The sequence below is a fragment of the Nerophis ophidion genome, linkage group LG16 (assembly GCF_033978795.1).
Source record: "Nerophis ophidion isolate RoL-2023_Sa linkage group LG16, RoL_Noph_v1.0, whole genome shotgun sequence".
NCBI lineage: Eukaryota > Metazoa > Chordata > Actinopteri > Syngnathiformes > Syngnathidae > Nerophis > Nerophis ophidion.
In genome coordinates, this window is record NC_084626.1 from 4,862,005 (window position 1) to 4,877,778 (window position 15,774).

Below are 15,774 nucleotides of genomic sequence, written 5' to 3' on the forward strand. Positions count from 1 at the left end.
AGTCCCATCTTAAAAGTAATTTGTATACCCTAGTCCAGGGGTGGCCATACTTTTTCTGCAGGTGAGCTACTTTTCAATTGACCAAGTCGAAGAAATCCTTCATATTTATAATTTATATTTATTTGTTTCTGAAAGAGACAATTTTGTTAACAAGTTAATGGTGTTTAATGATAATAAAAGCATGTTTAACACATATGGATTATTTTCTTTCATGAAGACAAGAATATAAGTTGGTGTATTACCTGATTCTGATGACTTGCATTGAATGGTATCAGACAGTGGTGCTGATAACGTCCGCGTTTTCAAATGGAGGAGAAAAGAAGTCCTCCTTTCTGTTCAATACCACATGAAAGTGATTGGATTTGGCATCTCATTTGTCCAACTTGCATACTTGTTTTTAAACACTTTGTTATGTGAGTAGCATATGAGAGAGGAGAGGGAGCAGTCGCTGAGTGCGGGGGAGTGGCTAGTGTTTTTGTGTGGGGTTTTGACTGTATGAAAGACGTAAATAAAAAGCCTCGATTTGCAACGAATCGCTGGACTCAAGTAAAGGGTGTTGCCCAGAAAATCCATCGGCCCTGGAGAAGTGTCTCCCCTGTGCTCCTTGACTACGGTCTAGGCGCCGCAAGCAGGAAAGATGCAACAACTTTATTAGAAATACATTGGCGTCAAACTCCGTGGCTTGCTAGCTTGTGCACGCTAGCTTTCTGAGACTCTTATTTTGTTAGCACAAGCAGGATGAAGCAGGTCTTTTATGGTGAAGACAGGAACCGTGCAGTCGGTCTTTAAAGTTTTGACAGCAGGTATGGCCCAAGAGTCTGTTGAAATAAAAAGTGTTTCTCTCCGTCCTGTCAGTGATTTTTTTCTTAATAATAAGCTCGCAGCAGCCAGCGTCATTTTACGAGATCCTCGGGTGCCGACAATGTCAAACAACTGACGAAAAAAGTCTTGGTGAAAACTGATGATTGCTCATTTTTATGTCTATTTTTTTAATGCCTGGCTTGCGATCGACTGACAAACCCTCCGCGATTCGACCGGTAGCTCGCGATTGACGTAATGCCCACCTCTGCTCTTGCCTTTAAATAGAGCCCCTTTTTAAACCAGTTGATCTGCCGTTTCTTTTCTTTATTGCTCTTCCCCCCTCTCCCTGGAAGGGGGAGGGAGGAGGGCACAGGTCCGGTGGCCATGGATGAAGTGCTGGCTGTCCAGAGTCGAACCGCTCGCCTTTGCATTGGTTGGGGACATCTCTGCGCTGCTGACCTGTCTCCGCTCGGGATGGTCTCCTGCTGGCCCCAGTATGGACTGGACTCTCACTATTAGGTTAGATCCACTATGGACTGGACTTTCACAATATTATGCTGGACCCACTCGATGTCCACTGCATCCAGTATCCCCTAGAGGGCGGGGGTCACGCACATCTGCGGCCCTCTCCAAGATTTGTCATAGTCATTTATGTTGACATCCCACTGGATTGTGAGGCTTTCCTTGCCCTTATATAGATTTTCAATCAAAAATCGTTTGGAATCGAGAAGCATTTCTGAATCGATTGGAGCTCAAAGAGTCACTGCCCAGAATCTGGTGCTACGCCCCTGGTAATGGTCGAGGTAATTGTCCACTCTCTGATGTTCTTTGCATTTGTTGTGTTTTAGTTTTATCCTGTCTTCTCCTTTTCTGCACCTGTGTTATCAGTTTTTCATCCTCGGCAAGGGGCGGACCTTGTGGCACACCTGCTCTCAATTAACCTGGCAGTATTTAGGCACGTCACTGACAGCTTGGCCTCGCCGGTTATTGTATCCTGAACTCACCTCGTGCATGCACCTGCTTCACCAGTCCCGGTACGTTTTTTCCTCAATTCCCTAACCGCTTGTGTGTTTATTTTCTAGTCTCCCTGATGTTAAAGGATTTCTTGTTTTGGATTCTTGCCTTGCTCAGTGTGTCCTGGCCTTTTCACCCGCCGAACTCTGAGGAACCTATTTTGCCCTGATTACATGGTGTGCGTTTCTGCCCCATCACCCTTAGGTATCCATTTTCTTTTAATTAAATTGTTTAATTTTTTGTAATCCCACCTTGTCTCCCGTCTCTGCATCCCGGGGTCACCCCCACTCGGCCAAGATCCTGACAGTATTTAAACTTCGATGTCCGAAAGTAGCATAAAATTTGCCCCTTACACAAAAATGTGCCCTGTGATGCCTGCACAAGTATCAAAGGTGATCTAATCCTCCTCCTCCGGGAACCAGGAGGTGGCCTGCTAACATCTGGTCAGACGACTGAACACAAGTCATTCTTCACTGTCATTTCAGTTACGTCGTAAAACTGGCAGAACTGTTTTGTTTGAGTCGACTCACAGAGAGCTCTCGGCGTGCTGTTCTAAACGCATAAAAATGCCATCCATGAGCAGTTTCACCTTCCGGTTTTTTGATATAGAGTGGCCGTCATGCTGCACATTAGTAACGCATGTACTAAGGATGACTCAGTGAAGACAACTGCTTGGTCATGTCCTGGAAACTATCTTTGTTATGGCTTTTTACTGGAAAGGCAGAGGGTCACAAAGGCTATCAAAATAACTTCAAAATAGTTACTGAGTGTGTTTGGAATGTCACAATAAGAAATACTTGCAATGTGATATGGAAAATTGAAATGATCAAATAAAGATCTGCTTAATAAATATTTGTTAATGTAAACAAAAGTTAGAGACTGGGGCGTTTGGAGGGCTTTGATGCTCAAATACGTGTGAACAATTGTACTTCCAATCTCAATAGCTATTGTTTCATTATTTCTTAAACATAAAAAATGTTTAATAATTACTTTTTTAGTTCAAAAGAACAAATTCAGAAGAATTTTTTTTTTAACATAGAGTAATGTGATGGCTTAGCCGTCTCCAACTTTCATCAGTATGATAATTACTTGGACAAAAAAAAAGGCATGACCAACATATTTACGTTTTATCTAAATGTATGGCACTATAATAAATTGTTTCAAGCAGTCTGTATACACACACACACACACACACACATATATATATATATATATATATATATATATATATATATATATATATATATATATATATATATATATGTATGTATGTATATGTGTATACAGTATTTGTATATATGTATATGTATGCATATATATGTATATATATATATATATACATATATATATATATATATATATATATATATTCATATGTATATGTATATATATGTATAAATGTATATATGTATAAGTGCATTTATGTATGTATATACATGTATGTATATATTGTTGCGTTTTGACCAGATCTTCCTCCGAGGGAATTTAAGCTCCTGGTCACCCCCAAGTTCTTTTGATGACACATAAGCTGATTTTAAATGAATCCCAGACAGAATAAGTATTTGACAATTTATTCCAAAGCTTTGGAGAGACCAATCTATGAACAACACAGAGACCCGTCCACAATGGAGCCAGCAGCGAACCATCCCAAGCGGAGGCGAATAAACAGAGTACAAGATGGAACACTAGCTATTTCAAATATGACAATGGAGAAAATAAATAACTTTTAAATATGGATATAGGTAGATATCCATCTCTGTCAATATGTATGTACATATGTATATATGTAAGCATGTATGTATATATGCATGTATATATATATATGTATATACATGAATGTATGTATGCAAATATATATATATATATATATATATATATATATATATATATATATATATGTGTGTGTGTTTGTATGTATATATACCTATATATGTATATATATATATATATATATATATGTGTGTGTGTTTGTATGTATATATACCTATATATGTATGTATATATATATATATATATATATATATATATATATGTGTATACATTTTAAACATATAAAAAATATGTATGTATATGTTTATGTGAATACTGTATATGTGTATATTTATATATGTATGTATATGTATTTATATGTATCTACATGTATATGTCAATTAATCAATCAATCAATGTTTATTTATATAGCCCTAAATCAAAAGGGTCTCAAAGTGCTGCAAAAACCACAACGACATCCTCGGTATATATGTATGTATGTACGTATGTTTATATATGTTTATATATATATATATATATATATATATATATATATATATATATATACATATATATATATCTGTATGTACGTATATATGTATATACATGTATGTATAGATGTATGTATGTGTATATATATATATATATATATATATATATATATATATATATACACACACAACTATATATCTATATATGTATATATATAAATTCTAAACATATATATACATATACAAATGTATATGCATATATATGTATATCCATGGGCTTCACGGTGGAAAAGGGGTTAGTGCGTCTGCCTCACAGTATGAAGATCCTGAGTAGTCCTGGGTTCAATCCCAGGCTCGGGATCTTTCTGCGTGGCGTTTGCATGTCCTCCCCGTGAATGCGTGGGTTCCCTCCGGGTACTCCAGCTTCCTCCCACTTCCAAAGATATGCACCTGGGGATAGGTTGATTGGCAACACTAAATTGGCCCTAGTGTGTAAATGTGAGTGTTGCCTGTGTTGGCCCTGCGATGAGGTGGCGACTTGTCCAGGGTGTGCGCAACCTTCCGCAAAATTGTAGCTGAGATATGCACCAGCGCCCCCCTCGACCCCAAAGGGAATAAGCGTTAGAAAATGGATGGATGGGTGTATATCCATGCATTTATGTATGTATATATGTATATATATATATGTATTAAATATACATATATATATATATTTTACAGCAATGATTTATCCTGATGCGATGCTGTTGACTACACTGCCTAAGTGTCGGTGTTATAGCGACCTAGTATTGCAAAGTCTATTATTAATGTGAAAACATGTGGTTAGTGTTAGCAGTCTGTTTGGGTTTAAGAGGTAATTATATGACAGTAGAGCTCAGCCCAAGCAGTTTGTAGCCTGGAGGCAGCACAATCACTGCTGACTGCGTCGGATGCTTTCCTGTCCAATTGTGCAGCGTGAACTTGAACGCGGCACGCAGCTCATATACCTAATAATAAGTCACCTTTTCTCCTTAAACACACGCGAAAAGCAAAGCTGCCGTCTCGTACTTTCTCTTTTTTTCATCTCAGCGAGCTGCCAAGAAGCGTCCTAACATCTGGAGAGAAAAGAGGGGCGAGCCGGAGAAAGTTTTTGGAGGGAGGCGGAGAGCAAAGGAGAAAGGATCTGAAGTGGTGAAAAATGCACTGAAAATGCGCTGAAAAAAAATCGTCTTTTTTTGGCCGCTGCGTGGACAAACTCGCCGGGAGTTGATACGCGTGGAAGTGGTGGGGGACGAGGAGGGGAAGGAGGTCCACTTTAAAGGGGCGACGAGTCCACCTGGATGGTCGGAGAATGAATTAGTCCAAGCTTGGACTCGACCCGTCCACACGTAAGGTGAGTGTCGTTACATTGTGGTGCGTTCAAAACCCATCAAAGCTCATCAAACTTGGACTTCTTCGCACTCTGCCTGCAAACTCGTGTCAAGTAAAATCATAACAACTTATTTTTAAGTCGAGAAAAGACCTGAAATGTCAAAAGGGAGTCGAGTTTGGAATATTAAAAAAAAAAAGCGTGCTTGTTGGCTGAAGTTGAGTTCGTTTTTTATTTTTTATTTTTTTATGGGGGGTAGGGGGGGTCATTCTAAACTTTTTACCGTATACTTTTCACTGTGTTTGAAAACTTTGTAGTGTTTCTTTCGGTTGTTTTTGGAAGCAGAAAAGTAACCGGCGGCGGGAGCGCGCAAACAGCTGTCCAGCTGAGGGGTCGGGCGCGCGCCAAACACGCTGGGACGTGACTCAGCTCTAAAGTTCTTTTTTTTTTTTTTCACATCGACCCAAACTATGTGTTCATTCTCGTTCTCTTTTCGTCAACATTGCGACCGTTTTAAAGTCCTGTCCGTCTCGTTAAAACGTTTGATTTTTTAAAATAAAAACAAATGCACCTTCTGATGGAGGTTGTGAGAAAATGTAACTGAGCATGCGCACGCATGCGCTTTACAGCGAGAGGCTTTGCTCCGAACAAAATAACTACAGCTATCAAGAAAAAACACGATGCTATATTTTAGTTATTTTTCAGCATTATTTTACATAGCAGGAAACAAAAACCCTTCAAAATAAAATATTTTGACTCTACCAACAGTTGATTAACGTTGAAAAACTAATTCGGGTGTTACCATTTAGTGGTCAATTGTACGGAATATGTACTGAACTGTGCAATCTACTAATAAAAGTTTCAATCAATCAATTAATCCATCAAAAGGGATCACATTGAGAAAAAAAAACAAAAACGTGTCAGTGTTTTTCAACCTTCTTTGAGGCAAAGCAGGTTTTTTTCATAAAGAAAATTCCGGAGGCACACCACCAGCAGAAAACGTTAAAAAAAATTAAACTCCACCTGGTCGTCGTGCCTTTTTTTGACTTTCCTGGTGATTTCCAGTGCACTGCTTTAGTTTTCGTCTTGCGCTGTTATTTTGGTGGCCCTTCCTGTTTTGTCGGTGTTTTCCGGTAGCAGTTTCATGTCTTCCTTTGAGCGCTATTCCCCGCACCTGCTTATTTAAGTTTTTGCTGTCGGTCTTTTTTGTGGACATTGTATATTGTCATGTACTTTGTGGACGCCGTAAGTTTTTGCAGTCGTCCAGCATTCTGTTTCTGTTTACTTTGTAGCCGGTTCAGTTGTACTTTTGTTTTGCATAGCCATCCCTATGCTTCATTGCCTTTTCCTTTTCCTTTTGTTAATTTTTGGTTCAAGCATTACATACCTTTTTCTTACCTGCACTCTTCCTCCCGCTGTGGTCTGCGTATTGGGATCACAAAAAACCATCCTCGGTTACATACACGGTTACCCTGCCGAGCTCTACACAGCAAAGACACCAAGTAACGGCACATTGTTTGCAGATTATAATTAACGATTTGCAAAAAATATTTTCTGGACCAATTAGGTTAGGTTGCAAAATTTCCCACGGCACACCAGACGATATCTCGCGGCACAGTGGTTGAAAAACACCGGTGTAAATGATACATCCACACTTAGCTGTAAAAACCTGCTGTACAATATGTGTGTTTGGGTCCCTTTTTTTTCAGTAACACAAATACCAAAAGTCACAATGTCCGATAGAATTCTAAAAAAAGTTATGACAGACTACCTAAAAAAAAAAACGGGATTTAATTTTACACTTTTTTACTGAATGGGACACCCTAAATGTATAATAAAATAAATACAAATGGGGTTCACAATATTAACTATGAACAATAAAACACTGAATATTAACAAGATACGAACATCGCTCCTCGAAAATATGAATGCAAAAGGTAATAAACACCTACAATATGAAATATTATCATTTTTACGCAGAAATTTGTTGTAAAAAATTTGATTCCGTATCTGTTTTTGACACATGCGTTTGGGGCTGGCTGCTCTGAAAACAAACCCCGCCCACTCTGCTATGTTCCTGGTCTGAGCTGCTGTAACGTAATTACCGTAATAACTCCGATAACACCCAAAAGCGCAGATTTCAACCATTGAAATACTTTTTATCGTTCATTTAAAAAGATTAAGTTAAAAAGTGGCTTTGGAGCAATCAAAGCTGCTCACACGGTCAATAAGGTGGACACTATGTTTGACATATCAACTTAATCTGTATTATATTTATCCACGACCGTATTTTTGTTGCAAATTGTGAGGTGTGTGTTAAAATCATGGTTGTTTTTACAAATGATGACAGATGTGAACAAGAGCATGTATTGTCTTTGTGTGAAGATGTAAATGAGGTGTGGTTGTATTGTATATTAAGTATGTGTCCATGAAAGGACATTTTATGACTTTTCTAAATTTGATTACATGATATGGTAGGATTTTATTGTCATAATTTTATTGCATCATTTTTGTATCCCTTTAATTTAGGTAGCCAGGGACTGCATTTAACCATAATCTGGTACAGAACATATCTGTCTTTGATCTTAATATTTCTGTGCATTGTCCCTTCAAATAAAGACTAAACAAGATGGCGGCTACGGTTTTGATGTTGAAGGTCTATGAAAAAATTATATAGAACCACCGGCGGGCCGAACTTTGCCCAGTTCTAGAATATAAACCTTGATTAACCTAAAATGCATGACTGGTTGTTTGTTTACACCTGGGGCGTCCAAACTGTTGACTTGGGGGTCGCATCGGAATAACAAAAAGTTTGGCTGTAAAGTAACAATTTATATATAACCTATACCTGGGGTCAACCTGAGGGCTCCTGGTTCAATTCCCAGCTTCTACCAACCTCGTTACGTCCTTTATGTCCTTGAGCAAGACACTTCACCCTTGTTCCTGATGGGTCGTGGTTAGGGCCTTGCATGGCAGCTCCCGCCATTAGTGTGTGAATGTGTGTGTGAATGAATGGGTGAATGTGGAAATAGTGTCAAAGCGCTTTGAGTTCCTTGAAGGTAGAAATGTGACGGTTTGCTGGCATCGTGGTGCGGGTTCGTTCTCTCTTTTATGCAGTCGGACTTGGACACAGCGTGAAGGTAAGAAATTATGATTTATTTATACTAATGAACAGACTAAGAACAGAAAAACTTGCACAAGGCGCTAAAGGCAAAACAAACAAAACTAGCATGGGAGCTAGAAAGAACTAAAAGTGCTAGCATGTGAGCTAGGGAACAAACAAAGGATGCATAGCGCGGACTCTAGCAAGTACAAAAACAGTTCTTTACCACAATCGGGAACCAGCGTCGTCACCTGTTGCATGGAACAGAAACTAGGATGCGAGAGGGAGTAAACGGAAAAGGCAGGCTTAAATAAGGAGAGTAATTACAAAGCAGGTGCGCGTAAAAAACAAGAGGCAGGTGACAATAATGCGTAACTATGGCAACAGAACAAAACAGAAAGTGCCACCAGGAACTAAGGAATTCAAATACCAACAGAATACGATACGGAAACAGAACAAAAACAGAATATGACATGATCCGAGCAGCGGATCATGACAAGGAAAGCGCTATACAAGAATACCCCCTTTACTATGCCTATTTATGTGTATATATTATATTAATATAATGGTATATAATTAATAATATAATTGGTTATTAAAAATGTGTGAAAGTATGACTCCTACCTTGTTTACTTCCGTGATGACCTCCTTAAAGTTTTGTAATCAATCAGAAATATCAAGAAGCTAAATTGCACAAATCATGGATAAATGTGGAGAGAGTGTTCTGCATTTTCCCATCATGCCTTGTAATGTATTTTTTTAGAAGGGTGTAATTTTGAATTATTTATGGTGGTTGGATGTTTTTTTTAATAATATCCACAAAGTTCAGTGAGCATGTCAACAACAGGACATAACGTCCACGGTTACCTACCACATAGCGATGGACATACAGTACACTATTTGATTCCCTATTATGCAGCTAATTTTTATTTGACACTTATTGAAATATCTTGTGTGACATCATGCACAAAAGTGCACTTTATTTGTTTTTAACTATTGTAGTGGAGTTCTGTACAAAAAGTGCACTTTAATTTAGTGTTGTTTTGATATGTCATCTTAGTGACATCATGCACAAAAGTGCACTCATAGCTTGTTTTAAAATGTCTCTGACAATCTTGCACTTTCTGTTTTGGAAATGACATGAATGTTTGTGGGCTTCACGGTGGCAGAGGGGTTAGTGCGTCTGCCTCACAATACGAAGTTCCTGCAGTCCTGGGTTCAAATCCAGGCTCGGGATCTTTCTGTGTGGAGTTTGCATGTTCTCCCCGTGAATGCGTGGGTTCCCTCCGGGTACTCCGGCTTCCTCCCACTTCCAAAGACATGCACCTGGGGATAGGTTGATTGGCAACACTAAATTGGCCCTAGTGTGTGAATGTGAGTGTGAATGTTGTCTGTCTATCTGTGTTGGCCCTGCGATGAGGTGGCGACTTGTCCAGGGTGTACCCTGCCTTCCGCCCGATTGTAGCTGAGATAGGCGCCAGCGCCCCCCGCGACCCCGAAAGGGAATAAGCGGTAGAAAATGGATGGATGGATGGATGAATGTTTGTGCCACTGCTTAATAACTGTTTAGTAAATACAGTTTTGGTCAATTGACTTAGTTGTGATTTCCTTTTCTGCATGAAAGTTTAAAATGAGCATATATTAATGCGGTATGAACAAGAATGTTTTAATGTAGACACATAGAATCATCACACTGCTGTGATTATATGCATCAAGTGTTCATTCAAGGCAAGGCAAAATATCGAGATATGTATCGTGTATCGCAATATAGCCTAAAAAATATCGAGATATTAAAAAAAGGACATATCGCCCAGCCCTAGTCTGAATGTCATTAAAACAGTTAGCTCCATCTTTTGACACTTATTCCACTCCCGTCCTTGCACGCTACACCGCTACGAAAAAGATGACTGTGTATCGGTTGAGGTCATCTCTACGCTGCTGATCCACCTCCGCTTGGGATGGTTTCCTGTGGACGGGACTCTCGCTGCTGTCTTGGATCCGCTTTGAACTGAACTCTCGCGGCTGTGTTGGAGCCACTATGGATTGAACTTTCACAGTATCATGTTAGACCCGCTCGACATCCATTGCTTTCGGTCCCCTAGAGGGGGTGGGGGGGTTGCCCACATCTGAGGTCCTCTCCAAGGTTTCTCATAGTCAGCATTGTCACTGGCGTCCCACTGGATGTGAATTCTCCCTGCCCACTGGGTGTGAGTTTTCCTTGCCCTTTTGTGGGTTCTTCCGAGGATGTCGTAGTCGTAATGATTTGTGCAGTCCTTTGAGACATTTATGATTTGGGGCTATATAAATAAACATTGATTGATTGATTGATTGATGACGGGGAGAAGACGCTGCCAGAGGTGAGCCATGTAAATAAGACCGCCCACAAAACGGTGCATCCTGAAGCGACTACCACAAGGCGGCTTGAAAATGATCTGTAAAACAATAATTTATGCAACATTTTGACCAAATAACCACCATTACATGTTATGTAGACCACAAGAAAGTATTTTATATTTAGAAAAAAATGATAATATGACTCCTTTAATGCACCTTATAAACCGGTGTGCCTTTTGTATGAAAATACACCTGACTGGACTAGCCCTGCATTCAATGGTCTTGAAAATAAGATACTCAAAATGATAGTAATAGACAAGATGTACTCATCACTGTCATGATCCACGTCTTGGATCATGGCATATTCTGGTTTTGGTTCTGTTATCACATTCTGTCTAGTTGTCTTCCTCAGTTACAATCTGTCTAGTATTTTTCTTGCTCAGTTCTTTGTGGCACTTCCTGGTTTTGTTCCGTTGTCATAGTTACCCATTTAGTGTCACCTGTCTCTCCTTTGATCACGCGCACCTGCCCTTGATTAGTTATCTCCCTATTTAAGACCGCCTTTGTTTGACATTCTTTCTTGGACTCTTGTTTGCTTCACGCTACAGTCGACGTGGCTCTTTCCAGCTTTGTGGTAACTACCTTAGTGTACGTTAGCTTCCATGCTATTTCAGTTGTTTGTCCCCAGCTCATGCTAGCCCTTTCTGTTTTGTTTGTTAGTGCCTTCGAGCAAGTGTTTTTTGGTTCTTAGTCTGTTTTAGTTAGTATTAATAAAATACTGTTCCTACCTCACGCTGTTTAGTTTAGTTTAGTTTAGTTTATTAAGGATCCCCATTAGTCTACACCGCAGTGGAGACAATTCTTCCTGGGGTCCAGGCAAAAAACATCACACAACCACAGAACAAACGATTAAAATGCAGTACAACATGATCCAATAATAAATTGTCATAATACAAAAGTAGCAACAACAAAGAACCAAAAAATACTAATAAATGTTGTTACATAATAATTTTCATACCAAAGATAAAAATAGCAATATAAAAATAGATATATTGTATACATTTTTGCAAAAATAAAACAAAGAACCAATGGCCTAAAATATACACATTAGTGTACCACAGACAAACAATAAGTGACGAAAAAGTATCATCCATCCATTTTCTGCTGCTTATCCCATAATCAATAAAATACTCAATACGCTGTGTCCATCTTCGCTGCAGCCACGAGAGAACAACTCGTCACCACAATGCCACCTAGACGTCACAGAAGAGTCCAAGCAAGAATATCAAACAAAGGCGGTCTTAAATAGGGAGATAACTAATCAAGGGCAGGTGCGCGTGATCAAAGGAGAGACAGGTGACACTAAATGGGTAACTATGACAACGGAACAAAACCAGGAATTGCCACAAAGAACTGAGGAAGACAAATTCTAGACAGAATGTGATAACAGAACCAAAACCAGAATATGCCATGATCCAAGACGTGGATCATGACAATCACGCTTCAACATCTCTAATATGTAAATGCTGCCTTTTTGCTAGGTCAGGAATACAAATGAACATTTCTTCTTAATTGCCTTAACTTTTACTTATTCAAATGAAAAAAGACTGAATGAATTATATAAATATTGATATTTACACGCACATTTTTGGAGGGAATGTAAATTGGTGGAAGAATGTAAAATATATGAAACATGATTTTGACGTGAGCATTCTCATCTTATAGTCTTCCTGTCTCGAGTGCCACAAAAAGCCAAAGAAAAAGGCCGCACAAGAACTGTGAATTATTTGATGCTCAGTAAAACTGTCGAATGTGATTTACCGCCACGTGGTGACGTAATACATGACAGCGGCTTGAACCCATTGACATTTTCTGTGACCTCATTTATTTACCAAAACTTGTGTTTGAATGTTTGGGGATGGGGTTGTTGTCATGTGTTAAATTTTTTTGTAAGAGTACAAAAGATATATTTGAAGTCATTTCTGGCTTTAAAATGAGAAACTTATATTCTAACGTTTTTAGGAATAATTCCACAAACTACCTAAGACAGGGGTCGGCAACCCAAAATGTTGAATGAGCCATATTGGACCAAAAAAAAGCCTTAATAATACTTTTTTTTTATAGCCTAATATCAAAATGACTTTAAAAGTGTTATAATGAAGGCAACACATGATCTAAGTGTATATATTAGCTATATTAGCCTACTATCAAAATGACTTGAAAGTGTTATAACGAAGGCAACACATGATGTAAGTGTCTATATTAGCTATATTAGCCTACTATCAAAGGCTGACATGAATCTTTGTTGACAGAAATGTTGTATTTTAATTTTTATTCCACACATTTTTGCCACATTGGAAATCATTAGTAAAAGGAAAGCTTCTCAGATGGTGAGATAACTTACGGAAATTAACGGCTCAGAAAGGCCACAAGTATAGATGTGTGTGTGTCCAAGTTTACGGAAACGGCAGGCTGTCTTCTTCAAATATATTCATTGCAATATTTGCAAGCTGGGTAACATTTGCTGTGGTCTGGAACAACATGGTAACGTTTGCTGTGGTCTGGAACAACATGGCACACAAGCAACTATGAGAAATGCAGCCAATATTACATACAGATAAATGTATCATCAGACATGCATATCTAAATGAAATACACAGTGCACATAAGAAAAGGAAATTAAAAATATACCTACAAACGAGGCATAATGAAGCATGCAGTTAGCCTAAATAGCATGTTAGCATCGGTTAGCTTGCAGTCGTGCACTCCAGCATATTAATAAAATCAACAAAGCTCACCTTTGTGCATTCACGCAAAGCATTAAACTTTTGGTGGACAAAATTAAACGAATTAGAAGTGGCATAAAACACGTCTTTCTGTGGCAACATCGGAGAAAGTTGTACAGGTAAACAAACTATGACGAGTTCAAGGATTGCTGGAATTAACAGGACAAAACGGCGCTTGCCAAATACTCTCATCAGTCAAGCATGTGTGACATAAACAATGGGATTTTGGTTGTTGCCTCCGTGGAAATGCCCCCCCTCTACCTCAAATAACTACTCACCCCCAAATCGTCCACACGACGCCTCCGCTCCAAACAGGACAACCTCCTCCAACCTCTAAGGACAAAGCTACGGACTATGGGAGACCGGGATTTCTACGCCGCCGCTCCCAGTCTGTGGAATGCTCTACCTGACCACCTGAGGGCACCACGGACTGTGAATGCTTTTAAAAAAGGCTTACAAACCCTTCTTTAAAAAAAAAAAAGCATTTATATATATATATATACATAGATATATATATGCATATTAGTTCTAGCTATTAGGTTGTTCTAGTTTTTATTTATTTTCATAATCTTTTTATTATTGTTATTATTTTTTTTTTAACACACTAGCACTTTGAGGTTGTTTGCTCAATTAAAGTGCTTTTTTACCCCAAAAAATCTATAATAATTATTATTATTTTTATTATTATTATTATTATTATTATTATTATTATTATTATTGTTATTATTATTATTTCTAACAATTAGGAAAGTTTGTGTCATGTTTGTTCTCGTACAGAAAATATAATAAAATAAAAAAATGTTTTCTTCTTCATCTTTTTCCATTTTCACACATCTCTGAAAAAGGTCCAGGCAGCCACTAGGGCGGCACTAGAGCCGCAGTTCTTTGACCCCCTTTGTAGGACAATAAAATCATGTCGTTAGTACACACGTCACATTCATATGACCTGTAATAAAGGCGTCTGTCCTTTCCCTCAGGCGAGCGCCTCGGCCTCTCCACCACCCCCGAATAGAGCCAGGCCTATGTCCATGGATGAGGAGAGGAGTGTTCTTGACATCCTCCCAAAGCCACCTGATGATGGAGACCCCGGTCCAGCAGCCCCCCGACCCACTTTACACGTAAACGCTACCATAGAGACGGAAAATAGCAGCCTGATCCCAACAACAAGTCGAGGTAAGATGAAGGGATTCCATTTTTCTTGCTGTTCTGTCTTGTAAAAGGAGCGGGAGAAGTATTCACAACCTCTGTAATGAGTGTCACCAGCGGAGAAATACATTTTTAGTGGCAAGTTTTGCACATGTGAGTGATGAGGGGCCAGGAATCGAACATACCGGTGTATAAATTACCGTATTTTTCGGACACTAAGGTGCACTTAAAATATATAATTTTCCCAAAAATGGAAAATGCCCCTTATAACCAACTATTCCTTATTAAATATGGTTGTGCTTACCGACATCAAAAGCAATTCCATTTGGTGCATGGTTATAATGATAAGTGTGACCAGTAGATGGCAGTCACACATAAGAGATATGTGTGGACTGCAGGTTGACGCCTGTTCAATAAATGACGCTAGCAAGTTCCCGTAAGTAATCAAGACCGAAATGTTTCATTGAAACTATAGAACTTCACACACGTTACATGTTTTAGTTCGACTTTGGCAAACTACGAATCCGCATGATGAAACGCGGAGCATTACGGCGACCCTAGTCAGACATACTGTGCTTCAACATACGTTTTTTTTATGGTGTTTGTGTATGAGGACCCACGATGGCACCTATTAGGAGAAATTATAAAAAAACAACTTTTCTTACTTATTGGGATTTGCATAAGTCGCAAAAATTTGCTACACTGGTAATGAAAAGTGTGACCGGTAGATGTCAGTCACACATAAGAGATATGTGTGGACTGAAGTAAACAACACCAACACTTTAAATCTTTCGTTGAGAATATAGAACATTACAGATGGCAATCAAAAATCTGTCAGAATGTTTTAGTACGACTTAGGTAAGCTATGAAGCCGCACTGCTTGAGGGAACGCGGAGCATTACGGCGACCATAGTCAGACGTACTGTGCTTCAACACACGGTTTTATTATGGTGTGTGTATGAGGACCAAAAATGGCACCTATTAGGAGAAATTATACAAAAC

At 38.9% G+C, this 15,774-nt stretch overlaps 1 protein-coding gene across 1 annotated transcript in view; it reads left to right on the forward strand.

Moving 5' to 3' along the window:
* Window positions 1-4,969: 4,969 nt before the first annotated feature.
* Window positions 4,970-15,774, forward strand: part of mdfi (MyoD family inhibitor) — a 135,736-nt gene continuing 124,931 nt past the window's right edge. Inside the window, exons 1-2 of the mRNA XM_061922610.1 lie at window positions 4,970-5,427; window positions 14,604-14,799. Coding sequence (XP_061778594.1) covers window positions 14,649-14,799 — 151 coding nt within the window. The 5' untranslated portion in view covers window positions 4,970-5,427; window positions 14,604-14,648. The remainder of the gene's footprint in view (window positions 5,428-14,603; window positions 14,800-15,774) is intronic.